The sequence below is a fragment of the Macaca mulatta genome, chromosome 6 (genome assembly GCF_049350105.2).
Source record: "Macaca mulatta isolate MMU2019108-1 chromosome 6, T2T-MMU8v2.0, whole genome shotgun sequence".
NCBI classification, from domain to species: domain Eukaryota; kingdom Metazoa; phylum Chordata; class Mammalia; order Primates; family Cercopithecidae; genus Macaca; species Macaca mulatta.
In genome coordinates this window covers 144,939,108-144,963,317 of record NC_133411.1, presented here as the reverse complement: position 1 = coordinate 144,963,317, position 24,210 = coordinate 144,939,108, and the positions used below count along the sequence as shown (strand labels likewise).

The 24,210-nt window shown below is 49.1% G+C and overlaps 1 protein-coding gene across 1 annotated transcript in view; it reads right to left on the bottom strand.

Annotated features, from left to right (window-relative positions):
* The window catches only part of TGFBI (transforming growth factor beta induced), a 34,077-nt gene extending 10,108 nt beyond the window's left edge, over positions 1-23,969 (bottom strand). Inside the window, exons 1-8 of the mRNA XM_015140963.3 lie at positions 23,768-23,969; positions 19,113-19,211; positions 9,164-9,228; positions 6,797-6,957; positions 6,277-6,441; positions 5,873-6,019; positions 3,734-3,875; positions 152-364 (exon numbers count right to left, since the gene is read on the bottom strand). Of these exons, the coding sequence (XP_014996449.2) occupies positions 152-364; positions 3,734-3,875; positions 5,873-6,019; positions 6,277-6,441; positions 6,797-6,957; positions 9,164-9,228; positions 19,113-19,211; positions 23,768-23,901 (1,126 nt within the window). The 5' untranslated portion in view covers positions 23,902-23,969. The remainder of the gene's footprint in view (positions 1-151; positions 365-3,733; positions 3,876-5,872; positions 6,020-6,276; positions 6,442-6,796; positions 6,958-9,163; positions 9,229-19,112; positions 19,212-23,767) is intronic.
* Between the last annotated feature and the right edge of the window lie 241 nt (positions 23,970-24,210).

The following is a 24,210-nucleotide window of genomic DNA, read 5'->3' as shown; positions in this document are numbered from 1 at the left end:
AACCCACACATTTGCAGTGGCCGAGAGGCTGTGAGCTGAGTCCAGGCAGGGAAGTCGCCCAAAGATCCCTGAATTTCCCCACCCCCGCCACAAGAGATGGCAGAAGGGATGGTGGGCCAGGCAGGGCCAAGACCCTGGAGGCCTGGCCTACCTGAGTCTGGAATGAGTAGCTCATCAATGTAGTGGATCACCCCGTTGGTGGCCAGGATGTCTTTATTGGAGATGATCGCCTTCCCATTGATGGTGAGCATGTCCCCACTGCAGCCCACCTCCAGTGTCGTGCCCTCTAGGGTCTCCAAGGACAGCCCCGCAACGATGGCTTCGGCACACATAGCTGACTTCAGGATGTGGTTATTCAGCAGGTCTGGGGGCCAAACAGACTCAGGTCAAGTCAGAATCCACTCCAGCATGACCTCAGGGGCTGCTTGCAGCCTGCCCACGCTGTGAGGATCCTGTTCTCTCAGATGAGGACCCTCAGATGAGGCTGGGGCACCACAGGGCCCAGATCCTCCTCGCCTCCTGCCTGCTGTCCTAGAAAACCAGCTGGGGCTCTGTGGTCAGACTGCCTGCTTTGAATCCCATGGCCACTTTCCAGCTGTGGGACCCTGGGTAAATCATTTAGCCTCTTTGAACCTCAACTTCCTCATCAGTCAAGTAGACATAAGAATTGCGTTCATCTCCTAGGGCTGCTGTAGGGTTGACATGAAATTCTGAACGTAAAGCACTCAGCACAGTGCCTGACAACAGAGTAAATGCTCAACAAATGTTAGTGATTAGCTTATTTGTAGCTGAACTTCAGGGATACAAGAAAAACTCAAGAGAGCCTACCATGGGATTTTAGAAATCCACTGACCTTTATAACAATGTAAACTGTAGTAGGAAAAAATGACAAGTGTACACATGACATGCTCTGAGGTCAGCAAATGGCCCTCTTTGCCCAAGGGTAAAAAAAAAAAAAACTTTATTTATTCAGGTTTCTGTTCATTTAGCCCAAGGGTCCACTAGCTGCCAGGATATATCTTAAGGTTTGGTGATCAGTAAGACACGGCCTTTGCCATCCCATTCACCATACCCATAAATAATAAGTATGATCATTTATTTGCTTGTCCAAGTGCTACGTTAGGGGGCAGGGCAGGGCTGAGGCCCGAGGGGGACTCCCGACCCATCATGACTTCTGCTGGCCTCCATTGCCTCGGAGAGCCCAGACAGGCTGGACAGAGGTGAATGTAAGGACCAGTCAAGGAGGAAGAGCCCCTCCCCACCCCAGGCTGAGCAGGTGGCCTGGACTGCTGCTCACCAAGGCCACCGAGGCTCTTTGTCCCACATTCTCACCACGGAGGCAAGTTTCAATCTGATCCCGAGTGTGGGAACCAAAACCACACTGTCATGGGCAGGAGGAAGCTCTGAGGCCCTGCAAGGCATCGGGCTGCTGCAGACGAGTTGATGGCCTTGAAAGCCGGTGCTGGCCACATTCAGCCAGAGGGAAAGAAAAACGGTGAGAGGGCCTATGGGAATGAGGCCTTGGGGACTGAGCTTCTCAGAGAAGGAAGGTGAAATCCGGGGTGTGGTAGAGGAACCTGCCAGGGCCACTTGGAGGGTGAGCAGGGCCAGGGCTGGAAACCAGTCTTCAAACGGGACATACCACTAGCCCTGGCTGCTTCTCGCCTGCCTGCCTGCCTGCCAACCTGCTGGTAACAGCCCGAGACTGTTGGGTGTGGGGCAAGAACCTCTTCCTTCCAGTCTGCAGCCACGGCACCAAACAGAGTGTCCTCACTCTGAACCAGCCAGTTATTGATTAGGAAAAGGCAGATTTGCAAAAGGGAGGAAGTAGGGGCTTTTTTTTCTTATAATTTATAATAAGGAGTTCTTTTTTTTTTTCTTTTGAGAGAGTCTAGCTTTGCTGCCCAGGCTGGAGTAGTGGCACGATCTGGGCTTATTGCAACTTCTGCCTCCCAGGTTCAAGTGATTCTCCTACCTCAGCCTCCTGAGTAGCTGGGATTACAAGCGCCTGCCACCACACCCAGCTAATTTTTGTATTTTTAGTAGAGACGGGATTTCACCATGTTGGTCAGGCTGGTCTTGAACTCTCGGCCTCAAGTGATTTGCCCATCTTGGCTTCCCAAAGTGCTGGGATTATAAGCATGCCCGGCCTATAGTAAGGAGTTCTGAGGTCTCCAAAGCAAAAAGTCTGCTCTGTAAAAACCATGTTTTAATAGGGAATACAGTTCTAAAAGCCTTTGGGCCCCTTGAGGCTGTGTGTGTCCCAATGCCTGCCCTCATTCCCCATTTTGTGCTGTGAGTATCTCTGTCATTGCAGTCACCAAATCAGATGCCAGCAACCTCTTTTAAAGCCTGCCGTTTCTACTGGGTCTTAAGTTCCTTGGAGGCAAAGGCTGTGTTGTATTCATTTTCATGGCCTCTGTCCCCAGTGCTGGCCAGGCACATAGAGGTACCATAATCATCTGGACACAGAACAAATCCTGTCTTCCCATCTGTGCTTTCAGAAATATACCCTTTCCCATCCCTGCACAGATAGAAGGAGAGCACTTTAAATGTATAGCGTGTCTGAAATGCATTAGACATTTTATACAGCACATTGACAAGGTGGGTTTAAATAGATTCAAAAGAAATGAAGTGATCCTGGAATATGTTTGAGAGGAAAAGTGTGATGGGGTGCACCAGAGACGTGGGGCATACCCTGCGTTTCAGGGGACTCAGGCAGCAGCTTTGTGCTCATGGCCTTTCAGAGGTCCTGGAGTAGAAAGGGGCAGGGTGGGGGAAGGCAGAGTCCTCCTTTCTCATCTCCAAAAGGAAAACATGTGAAAACACGTTAGCTCCTTCCCTCTCCTGCAGCAATAATCAAGGCATTGCCTCACTTAGCGGCTCATTGAGGAGGGCATGATGAAATCTGAACTGGAGAGTCAAAAGTTGACTATGACTGTTTTTTGTTTTGTTTTTCTTGTTGTTGTTGTTGTTTTGAGATGGAATGTTGCTCTGTCACCCAGGCTGGAGAGCAATGGTGTGAACACGGCTCACTGCAAGCTCCACCTCCTGGGTTCAAGTGATTCTTCTGCCTCAGCCTCCTGAGTAGCTGGGATTACAGGCACCCACCACCACGCCTAGCTAAGTTTTGTATTTTTAGTATAGATAGGGTTTCGCCATGTTGGCCAGGCTGGTCTCAAATTCAAGACCTCAGATGATCCGCCCGCCTCGTCCTCCCAAAGTGCTGGGATTAAAGGCGTGAGTCACTGTGCCTGGCCTATAACGGGTTTTTAACTGTAATTTTGGTTTATCCATAAGGCCCTTAGCCACAGAGAGGAATGGTGAAGAGTCAGCGTGAGGAATTCATTTCAAGGGTGCCAGTATCTGTCACCTCCACACCTGTAAGCTGTTGCTCTACCTGTTAGCCTTGCTCTGGCCTTGGCCATTCGATCCTTTCACTCTCCCTGTTTCTGGCCAGGGCCAGCTATGGGTCTCTAGCTATGTCTCTCTTCAGTCCAGCTGTCCCCAGACAAAAGCTGCTGGATTCTGTACTCAGCCCTCAGAGCAGCGTGGCTGCTGCAGAGACACAGTTAGCTGAAGCAACAGGATAGGATGACCCCAGCCCATGGCTGCAGTGGACATCCTGAGGGTCACCTCATGGCAGGTGGCATGTCCATCTTGGACTAGAGCAGGTGCTGGGCTCAGTCTAGCTGCATAAATGAGGCAGCAGCAGGAGCCAAAGGATGCTCACCTCTCAGGGCTTCTGGGTCACCCAGGATACGGTTCAAAGTCTCACTAGGGATCTTCTCGAAGGCCTCATTGGTTGGGGCCAAGAGCGTGTACTGGCCATTACCTTCAAGCATCGTGTTGAGCCCTGATGCAGCCACAGCAGCCTACGGGGAGGACAGAAGATGGAGTACTCCGTGAAGACTCTGGCATTCCCCACAGAAGATGCACACACAGCTTCGTTGGTTCCTCGCAAGAGCTCAAGGCTTTTGCAGAAGCCCAAGATGAAAACAGAAGCCAAACCCAAGCTCACCAATGACCCCCGGGGGCCTTGCTGGGCCTGAGCTCCAGCCAGCCTGGTCATCTTTCATGTCCTTAACCTGTCTTTCCTCTTCCTGCCCCCAAGTCTTTGTCCCTGCTGTCCCCTCTGCTCTTCCCTCTTTCTTTGCTTCTCTGATTGTATTCCTTCTTCCACTAAAATATCATTTCTTTGGGAGGTCAACTTGGCACACTTCCCACCTCATCCCACAGCCAGACAAAGGTGTGTCTGTCTGCTGTGCCTACACTCATGGCTTGCAGCCCTCCTCACACTGTCACTCAACAGTTATTGGTAATCACATACATGAGCCCATGCATGGAAGGATCACACCACCCATTCTCTACACAGCTGCCAGAAGGATCTTCTAAAGGCCTGAGTGCTTTCCTGCTGCTCCCAGGATGGAGACGGACTCTTTCCCAGGTCTGCAAGTCCTGGAGGATCAGGCCTGGCCACGCTGGCCTTGCCTTTGCCCGTTGTATGCCCTTCACATGTGACCTGACCCACTGGCCTCCCCCTTGCCCTTCCTGCCCTGAGCCTTCACTGGGTGTGCTCTTGCCCCAGCATTTTGTATAATGGACCCATTCTCATCCTTTAGACTGCAGATCAAAAGTCATCTCTTCCAGAGAGACCTCCCTGACTTTCCAATCCTCCCTGCACTACTGTCACTCCCTATTTACCTGCCCACTTGACAAAAATTATCACAGCCCATGGCTACCTTGTTGATTTGTTTGTTGTCTCTCTCCAGATAGAATACTAGCTCCACTGAGAATAGAACTTTGCCTGCCTTGTTCACCTCTATACTCCTGGAACATAGACCCACCTGGGAAGTAGCAGGTACCTAATAAGTATGTGTTATAAGAAGGGAAGATGGGCACAATGGAGGGTCAGAAGAGGGAAGGAAGAAATATTTACCAAATCTAAATAGTAAGAGGAGGGGACGCAAAGGGATCAATTGCTGTTCATGTGCTGCCAACTATGTGGGAACATCATTTTCTTGCAGATCCCTGCCCTTCAAGCAACCCAGAAGAAAAGCATGGGAGAGGAGCTTAGAGACCCAGGCTCCCAGCTAACAGCCACCCGCGCCTGCGAGGCCCATTAGTGCCAGCCGGCCCCAGTGTGTTTGTCTCTCTGTGTTGGAGATCTCTAGGGAGGGACCACCCCACTCCCACTTGTATCCTTTGTGGTTAGGAAGTTCTCCTTGAATCAAGGCAAAAACCCTGACAGGGCAGCCTGCCTCCACTTCCTCCTGAGCAGCCCTTGCCAAGAGGAACATGCCTTCCCCTCCAGTTGTAAGACAAATGCCTGCTGGGCATGGGGGAAGGAACCGTATTCTCGTGGCCCCAGAGCAGTCAGAAGCCAGGCTGGAAATCAGACCCTTGACTTCTGTGTCCACATTGGTGGCCTCTCTGCTGTTCCGGGCTCCAAGAGAACATGGGTATGATTGGAACCAGAGTCCTAGGGTGGGGACATGTGATCCCACAGCACACACAGCCTGATAGGCCATTTATTCTAGTCCCCCATGTGGGAACTGCCACCTCTGGAAGCTACAGTGCAGGTCCAGGGCTCAGAGGACCCTGTGCTGCTGCAGCCACACACCACTGACATTTCCAGGGGAGGCAAGGAAAGGAACACTTTATAAAGAAGACAGATGGGGAATTTCACAGGTTAGGTCAAGCTGAACGTCTGGTCAATGGATTCTCCATGTTCGAGGGCATTCAGGGGAACCTGCTCTATGTTCCCCTACAGGAGCCATCCTCTACCCCTCCTGCAGAAGAGTTCCTGCTAGGCCCCTCTTGGGAGGCAATGTGTCCCAAGCCTAGGCCTCCATGCAGAGCAGTCCCTTACCCGAAGTGTCTCAAAGGTGTCCTCGATCTCAATGATCTGCTGGATGTTGTTGGTGACGGTGGAGATGACCTTATCGATGAGGTGCACCACCCCGTTGGTTGCATGGTGGTCGGCTTTCAGCAGCCGGGCGCAGTTCACAGTTACAATCTGCCCAGAGAGGCAGCAAGGATGAGCAGTCAACACAACACAGGCATAGTCCCAAAGCCCCAGAAGCAGAAAACAGTGTTTTCAAACACAGTAGCAGAATGTGTGTTTTACAAGCTGTGGAATAGAGGGCCCAAGGAGAAGCAGGCACAAAGGGGAGGGTTGTCTACAGCTTAAACCCCAGAAACCAGCCCACCCATGGAACCGAAGTGGGTTCCTTGTGGACCAAGGGCCATGTAGTATGGCTGGGGATCCCCTACCCCATTAGGATAGTGATGGATCTGGATGTCGGAATTCTGGTACATGGAGGTGAGGGTCATGCCGTGTTTCAGCTCATCAGTCAGGACTCGCCTGCCCACCATATGGTAGCGGAGGGCATTGAGCAGCTCAATGTTGACATTGCTGACCAGGGAGTCCAGCACTTCCTAGGAGGAAGGACAGGGTGTCAGTTAGGGGCTGCAGACTCTATGTTCAAGAGATGGGTCCCTGCAACTCTGGGAAACATGTTCTCAGCCCCCGTGAGCCCAGGCCTCTCTTCTGCCAAGGATCCCTCCTCAGGAAGCACCCAAGTCTTTCTGCCCAGTGGGCACAGGGGGGCATTAGACGCAACCTGGTAAGACATATTTTAGCTCAAGTTCCATAGCCTTTTCTAAGGGGTTAAGGAAATAGCTTCCCGAAACAGTAGGAAATGACTGCAGACTCCCATTCATCATGCCCACCCCTCGGGGAAGTAAGGCAGTTCCCCATAAGAGTCCCCTGGGCAGATGGAGGTCATCTCACAGCTGGCAAGGAGGCCCAGGCCTCGTTGCTAGGGGCGAAGATGGTGAAGCTGCCGGGCCCCTCCATCTCAGGCCTCAGCTTCTCCGTGCGGTCCGTGTACAGCTGAGTGGTGGTGGATCCAACGACTCCCAGGGTCTCGTAAAGGTTTGAGAGTGGTAGGGCTGCAGGAGCAGAAGACAGAATGAGGGATGGCCTCCGGGGGTCCAACCCAACCAGACCCTCCCTTCTCTGCTAGAGAGCACAGTACATCTGCAGGTGGAGAGGACGAGGAGGCCTGTGGGAAAGCCCAGAGACAGGCTGTTTCTGGGGGGCTGAAGGCTTGTTACAGTCTTCTTAAAACAACTCAGTAAGTCAAGTGCCTCGCTACATGAACTCAACTAATTGGTGATTTTTAATATAAACACAGCAGAGCAAAGCTCTTGTTCCCAGACATTTAGATAACAGAGGCAGGAATGTACATTGAAAACAGATATCCTAACTACAAACTAGTCTTACAGATTTACCTGCTTATTGAAACTGGTTCCCTAATGGCTTCTGTTAGAATGAGAGACTATCATAAATCTCCAAATTACTGTGTGTATTTGCAGGTAATGAAATGTTATTTCTTAAAGTAGCTTGAAGGGGTTTCTCAGATCTTATAAGACCAAAATGAGTTTCATGTTCATTTGTTTTTTTGTTTCTTAGACCAAAATCTTAATATTCATTCTGAAGGGTCTGAAATTAGGGTTCAGAGTTGAGCTCCCCTTCTAAGGTCAATCTTCTTTTCCTATCCCATTTCCCCACCTGTCCCTCAACTTGACTCAGTACCTCCATGGCCCCACCCACACCAACCTCTCCCATCACATACTCCAGGGACCTTGGCACCAACCAAATTGCCCTCCTTCCTGTTATGTCTCAGTCCCACGACTGATTGATTGATTGATTGATTGATTTTTGAGATGGAGTTTCACTCTTCTTGCCCAGGCTGGAGTGCAATGATCCTATCTCGGCTCACTGCAACCTCTGCCTCCTGGGTACAAGCGATTCTTCTGCCTCAGCCTCTCAAGTAGCTGGGATTATAGGCACCCACCACCATACCCAGCTAATTTTTTTGTGTTTTTAGTAGAGACGGGGTTTCACTATGTTAGCCAGGCTGGTCTCAAACTCCTGACCTCAGTTGATCTGCCTGCCTTGGCCTCCCAAAGTGCTGGGATTACAGGCATGAGCCATTGCGCCCAGCCCAGTCTCATGATCTTTAGGAGACAAGGTCTCACTATGTTGCCCAGGCTGCTGGTCTCAAATCCTTGGCTCAGGTGATCCTCTTCCCTCGGCCTCCCAAACTGCTGGAATCAAAGGCATTAGCCACTGCGCCAGTCCTCAGTCTCACATTCTTAACTAAAAAAAATAGCCAATATAGTTGGCCCTTCATACCTGTGGGTTCTTCACCCACAGATTCAACTAAACATGGACCAAAAATATTTTATAAAATACAATAAAAATAACACAAGAATTTAAAAGAGGATATAACAACTACTTACGTAGGGTTTACATTATATTTGGTATTATAAGTAATCTTGAGATGATTTAAAGTATATGGAAGAATATGCATAGATTACATGCAAATACTATACCACTTTATATCAGGGACTTGAACATCTGAGGATATGGCATCCTAGAATGGGTCCTATAATCAATCCCCCGCAGATACCAAGAGATGACTCTATTTCAAAATTAAAACAAAATACTAACTCCCGTGTACAATCACTTGTGTGTGGTACTAAAAGAAAGGCTCTAATAAAATTCACAGGTGCCATGCTGTCTTTCGCCCAATGCAACCATTTGTGGGACTCTCTGCTGACTCTGGATGAGCCCACCTGTCCTGTAGCTGTTTTCCCTGCTGAACCCCAAAGGGCCAAGTTTAGACACAGGGAGATGGGGATGGCTTGGAGTTGCCAGCCCGCCAGAGATCCCCTCGTTCCACATCCCATCTGCTATCTAGCAGGGCTGATGAGAAACTGATGGCCTATCAGGCCCACCCTGCTGGATGTGTTTAGAATCACTCCTAGCCAGAAGCAGAGGCCAAGAGCCTGAGCCTGAGCCTGAGCCTGAGCCTGTGCCTACCGGGAAGGGCATGGACAGGCCACAGTTGGAGTCTGCTCCACCAGTGTGGTAAGGAGGCCAGAAGGAGCAGCTCAGGAAATGCACTGTTTCCAGCTTCCATCCTTAGCCCCGTGCATAGAGCCTGGGGCCAATGGGCACGTGGGGAGAATGCCACGTCCTTGTGCCACCGCCCCCATTCACACTCTGCTGCCTTTTATGTGGGGACTCCTCTCTCCCACCATTCCCCTCCACCCACACCAACAGGCGAGGCCCGGCGGATTCATTCACCTGCTGGACAGCCCTTCTCCCCAGGGACCTTTTCATATCCAGGACAGCACTCATAGCTGATGACTCTGTAACAAGACAATCATACATTGTGTTAGGCAGGGCTTCACTGTTCCTCACAGGTCATCGGGCCCCTCTCCACAAAGTCACCTCCACAGCTAAGGAAGAGGAATGGTAGGTGAAACACATTCCTCTTAGGAGTCATTTGCTTAGTCATAGGTCTGCCTTTCCTGAGCAAGGAGAGTCTCACGCCTCCTCTGCTCTGTAGAATGTTCCTGGCGGCTGCCAATACCTACAGCCAACCAACTGGGAGAACACAGGACTCTGGCAGCCTAGTCAATGTTGTGACTAGAAAACATAACGCACCAAGGATTTTATCTCAACATTATTCACAGGAAAAATCCGATGGTGAGTGTTCCTGAAAGGGAACAGAAAGGAGCAGAAAGGGGCCTGCACCAGCTCTGGCTCTGAGACTGTCACCGACCAGCTGGGACATCCCCAGCCAATTTCATCATCTCTCTGGCTCTCAGTTTCCTCATCTGTAAAACACATATGTGTATCAGGCAGTGGTCATTAAATCTCTCATGATTTTCTAGTTCTCTGATCGAATAACCAAAGAGGGGAGCATATATACAATCATCAAGTTTTTCTCTGTCTTCACAATCAAATTTTAAACTTTAAAATTAAAGCAAAGCTCCTCTTATGAAGATACTTACTTTTTATTTTTAAATAAACAAATTAATCAATAAGAACTTTTTTCCTGGTTTGAAATTGAAAATATACAAACATTGACTACTGTCTGGAGATCTGAAATACACAGCTTTAACGAGCCAATATTCTGGGGATGCCTAAAACACTGAGAATTTCAAATAATATTGCAAGGAAGGAAGCATTCTGAAAGCCCACACCTAAGAAAGACTTGCTTAAAACCAAATCCCCAGGTTCTGCTGAAGGCTACCCTGTACGACCTCTACTCAACAGGCTTGGAACCAAAAGCAAACAGCCAGTCCTTCCCTTTCCTTTCTCCTACATGGATATGCCCTTTGAGACAGGAAAGGACTCAGACTTTAATTGCAGCGGGTTTTACCACAGAAATGCTCACTGTGGGACTCTCACAGGACGTTTAATGACATCACCAGAAAAGAAACAGGCCGACTGGGAAGAAATACAGGCTTTAGGGCTCTGGAGGGGCCTCTGGAAGGTGCCCTCAGTGTGCCCAGGACAGCCTGCTCTTATTCATTTTTAAATGGAGTCGTCTCAGGGAAGACTTAGTTAAGCGAAGATGAAGGCTGATTCGTCTGTTATCCAGGGGGTGTTTCAGAGACAGATCAGCTAAGATGCTCAGGTGGCCAGGGAGTTGCAGCTGTCACTTTGCTAGAAATGGGCCCCCAGGAAATGACTGAGGAGTGACAAGCTACGCACATTCTTTTTTTTTTTTTTTTTTTTTTTTTTCCTGTTTGCTTCCTCCTCCTTCCTTCCTCTTTTGCTTTTTTCTCCAGTCCTCCTTCCATCCTGTTTCTTTCTAAGATTTCATCCCTGAACTTATAAGGGCTAAACAGGCTATTGTCTTGGGACTGATCTTGACTGACTCACAATTTTCTCTTCAGAAACTAAAGTCATCCTCTGCAACTAAAGTAAGATTTGATTGACACACTTTCAAAGGCGGTGTGGCGTAACAGAAACAGTGCCAGAATCAGGAGATTTGGCTTGTGATCCATCAGTAACTAGCAGGGTGAACTTGAAAGTCCATTTCTCTCTCTGGTCTCAGTTTCTTGGTCTATGAAATGGGGTGAAGTTAAACTAGATGATTTCAAAAGTTACTTGCAATCTCACACTCACAATTCTAGTCAATATTTCTGGAAGACAGAGAAGAACTCTTCCAAAGGACACTGTCTGCCAACTTTTCCCAGCTAAATCCAGGGAGAGCTCCAAGCCTTGAACCCATAGGACTAGGGATGCATATGCATGGGATTCTAGGCTTTCTGTGATAAATTCCAGGGCTGTATTACTGGGGCTGGGATGTGGGATTAGGTCAAGTTCCCCAAAACTTAGTTTCTTTCCAAAAGTGTCTGTGTGAAAATCCATGGAGTTGCTGAAGCAGAGTTGAGGAATAGTGTTATCCTCAAAGTCCTCATGTCAGGGCGCCCTGAGCACATGGGTGCAGTACTCTGTATGGCATGGAGCCCCTGGGCAAGCTGGCCAAAGACTCTTTTTCCATACTGTTGGCTTCTGAGTTCCATCCCCAAAAAAACACAAGGGAGCTGAACAGCTCAAGTGGCCTCACCAGGATTTCATTGAGGACAAAAGAAAACCAGCTCCTCAAATATTAACTCTTTGGTTCCTGTGGCTAGGTGTGTGTGTATGTTCAAGGGTGTGTAAAGAATGACACCAGGAGAAATGGAAGTTGGGGGTTTAGGAGGAAGGGATAGATCTAAGCAGAAAAGTCTCAGCTTGGAGTAGAATAACTCAGGATAGAATCAGAAAGAAAGCTGTAAGGGCTCTGAGGGGTGAAGGAGTTTCTTCAGGTCATAGGTAGTTAGTAATAGACCTAGGACTCTTGTTGCATTCCATCAAGTCCAATCCTTTTTCCACTGCTCTTGAAAATGCACGTGTTTGGGGGACAGCAGACAGATTTGGAAAGTCTGACATCTAGAAGACACAGGGGATGTCTCCAAAGTGATCAAGGCTAGCCCTTGTCAGCACTCACTGTTCCTCTCCATGTGGGCTTTCAGCACCCGTGTCCCACAGTGGCTGGACTACACTCTACTGTCACACATGGATGACTTATGCAGCACACGCCCCACAACCAAGGCTCAGTCTCTCAGGCCACTGTCTTCCTGCGCCAAGGGCTTTTTCCTGGTTAACCGAGTGTGGCTTTCTGCCAGGAAGCTCTCTCTCAATCCTCTTGCCTTCCTGCTGGCCAGTCTGGCATCTCTGCCACTCTCTAGTTGTACAGGGGTTAGCAACGCCTTCAGCCCCGGTGCAGCAGCCTGTGGGTTGAGAAGGTGTCAAAGCTGGCAGTCCACCTGCCTCCAACTGCCCCAACAAACGAGCTCTTTTCTGAACTGCTCTGCATGGCCCCAGGGCAGCAGAAAGCAGCTGTGAATCGAAGGCTGAGAAGATTTCAGAAAACTTTGACCAAAATCTTCTGGGCTGACAGTGGCCTCTTCCACTCTCCCTATACTGAGGTCAGTGTGCCATACCACCTGGCCCTGGTCCCAGGGAGAACACAGATGCTGTGGTTGGATGGGCTGGGGGCAATCACAGGGGCATGGGTCCGATGCCATCCCTCCAGGATGAACATAGGAAAGGATGGAAACAATAGGGGGCTTCCCAGTTGGAGCCCCCCAGTTCCTAGGCTTCCCTGCATAGAAAAGACCAATCTGTTGGTTTCTGAATCTCATCTCATCAACCAAAGCTGTTCTGATTAAAGGCTTCAGGCTTCCCCTCAGCCAGACATAGTCTAATAAAGAAAAAACTCAGGTCAGAAAAAGCAGATCCCCTAGGACAGTGGTCCCCAACCTTTCTGGCACCAGGGATCAGTTTCGTGGAAGACAATATTTCCCCAGATGGTGGCAGGTGGAAGGAGTGGTTTTGGTATGAGACTCTTCCATCTCAGACCATCGGGCGTTAGATTCTCATAAGGAACGCACAAGCTAGATCCCTCACATGCACAGTTCACAATAGTGTTCAGACTCCTATGAGAGTCTAATGCCACTGCTGATCTGACAGGAGGCAGAGCACAGGCAGTAAAGCTCGCTTCCACCACTCGCCTCCTGCTGTGTGACCTGGTTCCTAACAGGTCACAGACCAGTACTGGGAAGGTGCCTAAATTAGGGAAGGTGCCTAATTTAGAAGAAAGTTTAAAGGAGGGTGCAAAGAGAATGTCAACCCAAAGTCTATGTGTAGGGATGTCTGGGAGGCTCTCCACCAGTCCCTCTAACATTTTGATTCATGAGAGAAGTACTGAGATTTCTCTCCCTAAAATAGGTTTCCAATAAGTTAATATAATTTAAAACAACCACTGCACTTCACGGATTTGGCCGGCTGCTCTGGCTGTAAATGCCTGGGGATTAACTAGACTCGAGAAGTCGTTGGAGCAAGGAATGGCCCTGTAGGCCAGTCACCTGTGACTGAAGGTAAACCATGCAGGGCATCATAGTTTCCAAGAGGAATGACAGAGCAAACACAGACCCATGACGTCTAGACATCTGACATGGCCCATAGACTGCTTGCCTGGGATGGTTTGCTTTCTGCCCTCCTGGTCTTGGAAGCATGGCTGAGCTGATTCTGAAGCCTCCCAATAGAAAATCAGGGCTTGCTTTAACCTACTGTCTACCACCAAAGGCCTCAACCACTACAGCTTTTGCCGGGGCCAGCCTGGTTAGTGATGAGGACAGAGTCTTCAGAACGTGGATGCACTTGATTTGTGGTAATCTATGTGCAGCATGTGAGGGCATTTTCAGGGCTCCTGGAGGCTGACTGTGTCTCCTCAGTTCCCAAGTTCCTTGTCTGATAAGCAGTCTTGGGGATCCCCTTTACAGCAGGGGGTGAGCAACCTGGAGGTTGATGACTCTGAGCCAAAGGCATCCTTCTCTGACCCTGAGGAGGCCTTGTCTCTGGGACCCACAGCCATAGGTTTGAGGCTGTAGAGAGACCTGGGGCAGTTTAGCCAGGTCCTACAGGCCTGCTCTCTTGTTCACCTCCCAAGTCACTGACACTAACTGCCAGGCTTGATACCCCCTGGGGGCAGCAAAGGGGAAGTAGACAGACCTCCTCAGCTTACCAGTGAATGACTTTGACCAGGTTGCATAAGCCTTTTGAGCTGTCTCCTCATCTGTAAATAGGCTAATAATCGTATTTATCTTACAGTGTGATTGTGAGAATTGAATGAACTAACATATGAGAAGCACTTAACAGATGCTTACTGTTTACTAAGTGGTCAGTTGTGAAGCTTCTAAAGAAACTCCAGGTATAAACTTTAAAGTTGAAGCTATGTTAATAACTTCATTGAAAGCAATGTCCTACATGAGACCATGAATAAAAATACATTGAAATAAAGAAAAATGCAGCTATAACTCAACAAATAAGGCCTGTGTTGGCTTACCACTGCTTTCTGTGACAAATTACCACAAACTTAGTGGCTTAAGATCATACAAATTGTCTTACAATTCTAGAGGCTAGAGTCAGAAATAGGCCTCATGGGGTTAAAATCAAAGGCTGCATTCCTTACAGAGGCTGTAGGGAAGAATCCATTGCTTATCTTTTCCAGCTTCTAGAAGCTGCCTGCATTCCTTGGCTAGTGGTTGCATCACTCAAACGTCAGCTTTCATCATCACATTGTCTTCTCTGACTCTGATCCCACAGTCTCCCTCTTTTTTTTTTTTGAGGCAGAGTCTTGCTCTGTTGCCCAGGCTGGAGTGCAGTGGTGCGATCTCAGCTCACTAGAACCTCCGTCTCCTAGGTTCAAGCAATTCTCCTGCCTCAGCCTCCTGAGTAGCTGGGATTACAGGTGTGCACCACCACATCTGGCTAATTTTTGTATTTTTTTTTATTAGAGGGGGGGTTTCACCATGTTGGTCAGGCTGGTCTCAAACCCCTGACCTCGTGACCCACTCCCCTGAGTCTCCCAAAGTGCTGGGATTACAGGCGTGAGCCATCACGCCCAGCCTGCCTCCCTCTTTTAAGTACCCTGATGATTATATTAGACTCACCAAATAATCCTGGATTATCTCCCCCTCTTATGATCCTTAACTTAATCACACCTGCAAAGTCTCTTTTTCCAGTAGGGAAATATATTTACAGGATTGGAGATTAGGATGTAGACACTTTTGGGAGGTCATGTTTCTACCTACCATAGGGCCTTACCCCAGGTGGCACATAGGTTCATGTAAAAACCCAACATAATAAAATTCCTTGTCAGCTAGTCAGCCTCCTAGTTTGCAGAATGGGACAGAACCTTTAGGAAACAAGCCCAACAGAGGCGTTTGGTCGATCTCTGCTGTGTGGTGTATGTCCAATCTCAGTGCCCCCAGAGCAGACTATTCAAGAGATCCCAGTTGGCTGCCCAGAAATATGAAACAGGAAAGGAGGCGCTAGTATGGCTCTGAGGTCTGCTTGGATGGCTTCCCACCATCTTTTTCTTTTTTCCTCTTGGGACCAAGGTTGTGGGATATAAGGGAGGAAAAGGACAGCTCTTCTTTGGCTTCACATCAGCTGTCCCTGGTGCCCTGCCCAGAAAGACACCTACTGAAAAAGCCCTGCCAGCTGATGGAAAAGCTTGACCATGCACCAGCTGATCTCTTTAAAAGTTAAATCTCTGAGCACTAATGGAGTGCTGAAGAAGTACTAATATTTTTGCCCGTGGGCAAAGCAACACTTGCTACTAGAGAAACAGGAGTGCTCTGCCAGCTCGTCTTGGCTCCAGAGAAAGGCTTTGCACTTGTGAAATGTGTTGCTCGTGAAACAATTTCAAGACTTTTGGAATGAATAGCTGCCACCCATACCCACTAGCTCCTCCACCAGCCCTCCCTATGCCACGTTTATGATGTCTGAGCTCCTGCTATGACTATTCCAGCCCCATGATGTCAACTTGGACTTGGCTGTTAAATAGGCCTCCTCTCCCTGGGGCTAGCACAAAGGAGGCCTGTCGAGAGGCAGCCAGGCTTCCTGACCACAATTTCCTGCACCTTTGCTCAAAGTGCCACATGTAAAAAATTTTATGGCTACTAATCAAACCAGGGCCTGCAATCACAGAGGGGGATGCTGACTGTCTGCCCTCCACAGTCCTCTTTGTTTGATTAGCCATTGTATCACTCCAGTGCTCTTTAGGATCTGAAATAAATGCTAAAGTGAATTTCCAAACAATAAAATTCACAATAAAAGCCACTAAATAGGGACCCATTGGTAACCACTTCCTGTAATAAAGTCCATATGTCAGCTTGACGCATTGCACCAGAGACTCAGGCCCTTCTCTCTCTGTAAATGCAGAAAAGCTTTTGTGTGCAGGCAACAGAGCTTCACCTGATGATAGCAGTGGAGTTCAGGGCCTCACAAAAGCAGGCAGGTGGCTCCAGGCTCCTGTCTCACCAGATCGGCTCCTGTGTCTCTGTGTGACCTCTTACCACAAAGTCTTCCCCTGTATGCCTGGTACCCCTTGTCTGCTTCCAAGGTGAAATTCTCCTTCTGGTTTTGGGACGCTTGATGACCTGAGCTGCCTCCTCCCCCATGATACTTCTGCCCTTTTCGTCCCAACCTACACTTCTGCTCCAGTCTCCTTCTCTGGAGTCTTGCTGAGAAAATTCCAACTGCCTATGGACCCCATGCTGAGACAGTCCTTTTTGCTCCAACCACTACTGTGCTCCCATTTTCCAGTCTGATCCTCACCCAACTAAGGGCATCTAGGGACCTGCTTTCCCCAGGATGCCATCAACTCCAGTCAGCACAGCCCTCTCCCCTTCCCACCTGACTACCCATAGCACTGAATTCTGACCAAATGGTGGTCAGACAGTAGCCTTCTCACTGGTCTTGGTCTCAGGTACACAGGAGCCCTGCCAAGCCACTCTCCTTACTCAGCTCTCTACAAGAACAGAGACGGGTTCCACCTCTTCCTCTCTCTGAGTTCTCTGGATCTTTTCCAGGTCAGCTCCACCTTCCTAATACTGCAGGTGATGTTCCAGGAAGGGTCTCTCTTGTCCTAGAAGTTTTATATCAAATAATATTCTTCTATCTTCATTTTCTCTTTTTGAAGTTGCTCAAAGCAATGGCCACGTTCAAGAGTTGAATGTGAATGTCATATCCTTCCGGCTTTGTGAGACTAGGCCAATAGCTGGGATTGAGTCCACTCTGAACCCCATCTCCCCACCTCATCCAGACATGTCTTCCTTTTCCCAGAGGACTCCCCTTGTGCTCACTGGGTGAGGGAGCTGTACCACCACATCATCACATTATCATATCCAAACCTGCCCCCGAGGGGATGACCCGCTCATCAGGAACATTGTGGCAACACACAGCTCTGCTCCTTGTGCATTGTCCTGGCACACAAAGATACAGGTACAAGAGCCAAGGCGACTCATCACTGACAGTGTTGTCAGACTGGACACTGCCGGAGAATGTTATCAAGCTATTGTTAACTAGATGGGCAAATGCCAGCCCAGGGGCACCCCCGAAACAGTGTGGCAGATGCTACCCCGTAGCCAACTTGTCATCATAAATGGGTCTCCATTTTCAGAGAAACTTGAACTAACAAAAAAGATGGTCCTGTGAAGCCCAGGGCTCTTGAGATATAGAAGAGTTGTTTGCTTGGCACTAGTGCTCTGGTCACCTTCCAAGAAGCAATTAGGTGAGGCCTGGCTTTGCATTTAATTAAGTAATTAATTGTTAATCTGAGTAGATAATATACACATATGGGAGAAAATCAATCAGCACTAAAGGTTTTCTTCTTTCTTATTTTTTAAGTCAGGCATCATGGAAGAAGGGGTGGTATATAATTTGCATAGTCTCCTTTTGTTCTTAGCAGCAAGAATATTGCTGGGTGTCTGTTCACTGAATCTTGGCAGTGTGTCCTCCTAGCTCACTCAACTGTTAGCTTGCAGGCTGGGCTCTTGATCAGGCATGGAGCAAGTTGCCACGGACCTGCCCTGGACAGTCCCGGGGTCTGCTGGTATCTCCCCAGCTCTGCCATGAATCCCAACTTCCCTCAATTCATATTAGGATTGCTAGCTGCCTAATATGATCAGGGTCACACAATGGGATATTTATTTCCACGTACAGTTTAAGGAAAGAGCATTATCTCTTCTTTCAGTTGGCTATTAAATTGGAGGAGATGTCTGCTCAAAAGCAATGTCACAACAATAAACTTAGAACTCCCTAACATTGGAAAGTGCTCAAGATAGTGGCTTAGAGTTTCTTAATTGTCCCATTATGTATGGAGATAGGAGGAAGGTCAGGCCCTCACAAGTGGCTCAGGAGATTTGTCACACACATCTTCCTAACTGTAGGAGAGAGCCAGCTTTGAGATCTGTTGACAGTTAGTGCCAAAACAGATTAAGTTTCCCCAGAATTGTTAGAAAATGTACCTGATTCCACCAGGGAGCTGGGCAGTGGGGTAAAAGCTGCCTCCCTCCTTGCTGATACAGACGTCAACAAGCCCTGTTGTAACCACGCTGGTCCACACCCCGTTGGCACTCTTACTTCTGTTTGTGTGGTCTAGATCTGCAAATTCTAGGGTAATAATAATAATAGTAGCTAGCATTTATTGAGCACTGACATGTGCTAGGCACCATATTCAGTCTCTTATGTACATTATTTCATTCAATCCTTGTAACAACTTCATAAGGCGGGTCCTTTGTTATACCAACTTTTCAGGTAGAGCAATGGAGAGTTCTAAAGATGAATCAACTGGCCCAGGTAGAGCCAGGGTTTGAATCAGGAAGTCTGTGCAAATACTATATGCTATGCTGTCTCATAATGTGCGTATGTAGCGCCCTAAGTTTTTTTGGGGTGGTTACCTTAGGACTGTAAGATAGAGGTAGTGTTCTTTAGTACAAATTCACCAACGGGCTTTCTTTTCCAGAGTCACATGCTGGTGGCTTGTCCACTGCATATCTGTATTATTTTGTGAGGATTGAAAAACACACAGACGCACAGACACACACACACACACACACACACACACACACACACACACACACACAGTGTTTCATGTTTCTTGCAAACCCAAACCAGCCCTGAAAAATGTCTCCAAGTCTTGTCAGCAGCCTTAAAAATGCAAAACAAAATTGGCCAGCTTCCTAAATATGCCACTCCCCAGCACGCAGGTCCCAGACACGTTCGCACATGCATCTTCATGGCTTTTTAGGCAGCCTGACCTTTTAGAAGGCTGGCCCAGGCCCCGGGGAACCACAGCCAGCATATATACAACTTGGTCTCCTGGATGGTTACCAATACTCACGTTGATTTGCCACAGATTTTCCTTTGGTACCACTGCTTGCAGTTGGTGAAGTACTTCTTATTGGTGCCAATAACCTTCTGCACAGCGCACACATTGGGGCTGAAAACAGAAGCAGCAGAGTTAGGAAGATGATCAGCACGTCCACCCCACTTCAATGACTCCCACAATGTTGGCCTCCTTGGGTCACTGGAACTTTCTAGAGATAGAGGAGAGACAGTCATTTCAGTCTTGGTACTGCAGATACCTTGGGTGTAGACTTTGGTTCTGTTTACCTAGATTCCCATCAGCACCCCCATGAAAGCTTCCCCTGCAAAAATTGTTAAAATCTGTCTTATACATTGATGTAACTTCATGTAAGTATCCTTCTTTGACATGGGCAATTGATAAATGTAAACGAAAGCATCTCTCAGGCAGCTCTCCACACAGACACGCTCTGCATCCCTGAACCAGCTGCTTGGCTCCCAAAGACGAGCCGTTGTTACTGTCCATCCAATAAACCAGAGGCTTTATAGCTGGCTTAAAGCATGGCTGGTTGCTGTCAGGACCCTGATAGGATAGGGGATGCTCTCCCATTTAACTATCAGTTGCTCATTACTTAGATACCAGCTCAGGTCTCACTCCACCCAGACAGCCTTTCTCCAATGTCCCAGATGACATGCTGCTTTCCATCCTCTGGCAGTGGATGCAGTCCTTATTTGATGTTGGGTTCCAAACAGAATTCCTATAAGTGATGCAGGGAGGTGGGGGTGTCTCTTCTCTGCATCTAACACTCAACAGAACCTTGAGGGCAAGTGTTCTACCTTGTTCTGTTGTTCACATTCTAGATGGGGCCTAGCATCCAAGCAGGGTGTAGAAGGAGCGTGAAATGAACTTGTTGATAATACTGCTCCCCAAACTACCCAGATCCAAAGAATCCTCAGGGACCCTGTGAAAAAGCAGAGTGTAAATGCCTGGGGGTTCTGCTAAGAAGCCTTTCCAGAACCATAGGATTTTGATTTTGTGTATCTTATTCACATATACCAAGTCCTGACCCAAACCATGCTCAGGCCAGGTGACTGTGAAAGCTTCATTAGGAGCCCCTAGGACTACGCAGGTGGTCACAGTTAGGAGAGGGTTGATGTTCCTGAGCCTGAGGCAGGCATGCATCTGACTGAATCACAAGTCAGCGAAAGCAAAGAAAACAAACAATACTGAGGGCTTTTACAAGACCTCCTAGCTCAGAGAACTTCAGATATCACCCAAAGGGTCAAGTATTTCTTTAACATCAATTTCCCTGTTACTTTAAAAATGCCATCCACAGACATCACTTGATGTGCAGCGTATTTTTTAAGAAGACACCAATATTGCAGTAAGAACTATACCTACTGTCCCCATCATGATTCCTCTGCAGGAACTTAAACAATTCTCAAATATTCAGAGTCAGGCTTCTGGGTGGGAGTCCATTCAGCCCCTTCATTTCTCTGCCCTGTCTCTTCTACGGTGATATAACTGTCACCTCTTGGCCAGTTTTTTGTTCAACATGTGAAAGTGAGTGGGCCCAGGAGGGACAATGAGCATTAGTGAATGCATGTAAGGATCTGGGGGCAAGAGAAGTGAAGGCTGGAGAAGGGACCACAGCCAGAAGAGGCCTGTGCCTCCCTAGTCCTAGCTGGGACTGACCAAATCCTCCCGATTTCTGAATACCTGGTTTCTGTTTGCTGCCTAGGATTCACAGGTTAGACAGTCCTGGAACAACCCCTGAAGAGTCCTTGCTGGCCATAATCCAGCCTCCGGTCCTATTTATTGTTATAGAATCCCAGAAGCTCTTCAATCTGACCAAGCAGGAAACAATTACTGTCGATGAATTCCCTGCAACTTTCCGTAGGCGTTTGGCGAATCTTCAGTAAGTCTCTTGTGGATGTGGCTCCAACATTCCTTTGCTGAGTGTTTCCACTGCTGCTGTCCTTGTGGCAGCAGCAAAGGCTGGGGGCGGCTGTGACCCTCTCCTTCTCACATCGAGGAGTGTGGGTGGGCTGTGTACATCGGAAATTTATGCTGAAGCTTAATTGAAATGAGCAAGTCACTTCTGGGCCTTCTGCCTCAAGAATAACAGCACTGATGTTCAGCTTAGATTTGAAAACCAAGTGCTTCAGGAAATTCAGTTCAGTTTTTGGTTGTTGATGTTTGGAAGTGTGATCGTATTTTTACTTCTCTTTCAGTATTATTTTTCCCCTTCCCTATAGCAACACAGATACAGCTGGGAGTCAAGAGACCACATCATAGTTATTACTCTCCCAACAGCATTCTGTTTCTGAACTAAGTCACACCCTATCTCACTAAGCTGCAGTTTCACCATCTGTAAAATGGGAACATGAACAGTAGATCTCACTGTGTTGTGGTGAGGACGAAAGCAAAAGTGGCCATCAAGTGCTGCGCACAAGCAAGGCACAGCTGTTACTTCTTCCTTCGTATCAGGCAGCACGCTACAATTCCTTAAAATAGCAAAGTTTTCCTTCCCTTTATACCAGTTTCCACTTTGAATGAAAGGCTGGAGCTTGACCAACGTTATCCATTTGCACGAGGTGCCACACCCATGTGTGCCAGGCCAGGCAGCCCTGTGGCATTAACAGGGACAGTTAGATCATAGTAAATACAACTGTGCCTGCAACCATTGTGCTATGGTTCATGTGCATGCGCATCCAGATTCTACTGGGAGAGAGGTGCTCCTGTGACTTCTTAGATTACTCTGCCCATCACAGATTACAATAGGCCTTTCCAGCTATGCTGCAGGAAGCTAATCAAGAGGATTTGCCTGCAGGGGTATGGTGGGGAAGTTGATCTAATATCTGGAACTCATAATCAGGAGCATCTGCATTTAAGAAAAAAACTTTATTTTCCAGCTGGTCACCACTCTTCTGGGCTCTGAAGGGAAAGATGTTTGCTATAAAGATGGCTCTTGATGGAAAGCCCTCCACACCTTTGAGGATCCTTCACTGTGGCTGTGCAGAGAGATGCCCTTACAAGTGACATTGTTGCAAGGCATGCTATAAGGATCTTCTCCTGACTTAGGGTGAAGATACAGAAGAAACAGAAACCTCCAAAGCAGATTGAGGCACCCTAACATAACACAATTCATTGGCAGGAAAGGCAGAGAGACCAACGGAGAGGTGGGCAGAGACAATAAAAATGCCAGTTGCTCGCATTTTGATGTTGAGCCTCATATTCCTCTCATCTTTCTGACATCCCCCCTCACTCTATTCTGCACACTGCCCAAGTCAAAGGTGATTCTCCCACTTCCAGAAAGACCCCAGGATATCCCCAGTGTTCTCCTGTTTCCAGGAGGGTGTTGACGCTGCAGCCAGGCCTGGTTTGATTTCACTCTGCAGGGTGGCCAGATGTGTTCCCAGCAGGTCCTCTCCCCCAAAGTCCCAAACTCCTGAAAGGCCTAGACTATAAAGCCACAAGCAGAGGAAACAAGGGCAACTATGCCCTACAAGGGGCAGCCTGTACCGGTACCAAGAGCACTCCTAGTGCAAGGAGCCAAGACAGTCAGGGCCTATGAAGTCAACTCTATCACTCCCACCAATAAATTTTGATTTGAGTACAGATCTGCCCAGTCTCTTGGAGGTCTGGGCATTGCTTGTGGGTGTGAATGCCAGACCCTGATGGTATTTGGGGACTCCTCTGAGGAGTCACTGTGAGATTCTACTCATATATAGTTGTACCTAGTTGTGAAAAAGAAGTTGGTGCAACCAGGTAGGCTGCAAGCTGCAGCAAAACCTGGGTATGTGCGACGCAGGTATGGCCTGGTTTTTGATGTAGAAATGTTGCCTGCCTCTGCCTGGGTCTGTGTTAGGGCCACTATCAGATCAGACCTGCTTGAGTTTGTCTCCTAAAGTCAACACATCTTCAGTGTCTCAAAGGAATTCCTGCAACGATAGTGTCCTACATCTACAAACCCAGCTAATACTTTAAGACAGACTCCAATCCTGGTTCCAGCGCACACTTCAGGACTGTGGGAAAGTGGAACCACTCGGGACTCAGCTTCCCCATTTGAACAGTGTGTGTGAGGGCCCAGTGCATTCTCCTGCTCTTCATCAGGCAGGGCAAGAAGTGCCACACTGCCCTTGCTCTGCCCAGAGAGTAGTGTCAGGTGCCAGCAGAATCTGAGTGCAGGGCCTGGCCAGGTGCACAGGAGCCAGGAGCACCTTGGATGCTGCCACCGTGTGTGGCCTACGTTCTTGTCTGCAGTCGCTGGCCGGGGGCCTGGCTGGGTTGGAATAGGTGCACTGCTGGGTGAGCTTTGCCCTCGGCACCTTCCCACGGTGATTATGGCCAAAGAGTTGCCATTTCCCCCATTCTCCAGTGGCTGGGAGCAGAAGCTGAAAGCGCTATCCGTCTCAGGCTCTTGGCCTGAGTTGAGGATCTCTGGTCCGCTTCCCTACTCACTTCCTCTACAAAGCGGCGGCCGACCGCTTTCCCTCCATGGTCCCGCACCTCCCTCCCTCTCTCCTTCCACCGCGTGCGGGGCTGGTGTCCAAGCGCTCCACGCTGCCGGCTTTTAGTTCGGGCTTTGTTCCCTGCGCCCCCAGCCCACTTCAATGCCCCCAGCGGCGTGCGCTCCGAGCCCCGACGACCTGACCCTCCGCGGCCCCTGGCCGGGCGGCTCGGCTTACCCGTGCTGGCGGCCCCGGAGCCGGCTGTGCTGCAGCACCAGCTGGTAGGGCGACTTGGCTGGACCCGCCAGGGTCGCGGCGGGGTCCAGGGCCAGAGCCAGCGCGAGGGCCAGCAGCTGCACGAAGAGCGCCATGGAGCAGGACGACGCGCACCGAGCGAGCTAACGACAGACGGGCGAGCAGGCAGCTCCAGGGAAGTGAGAGCGCCTCCGCAGCCCGGGCCAGGTTAAGTAAGCGGCGAGCGAGAGGGAGCGGACGCCAGGGGCGGGGAAGCTGGGCCGGCCCGTGCATGAAGGGCGGGCCGCCTGGCGCCTCCCAACCCGCGCGCCCCCGGCTGCGCTGGGCACCCACCCTGTTCTGCACTGTGCCCGTGCTCACAGTTTTCCCAGCCCTCGCCCACACTGCCAGCCCTCACTCCCTCCCTCCCTCTCTCGCCACAGGCT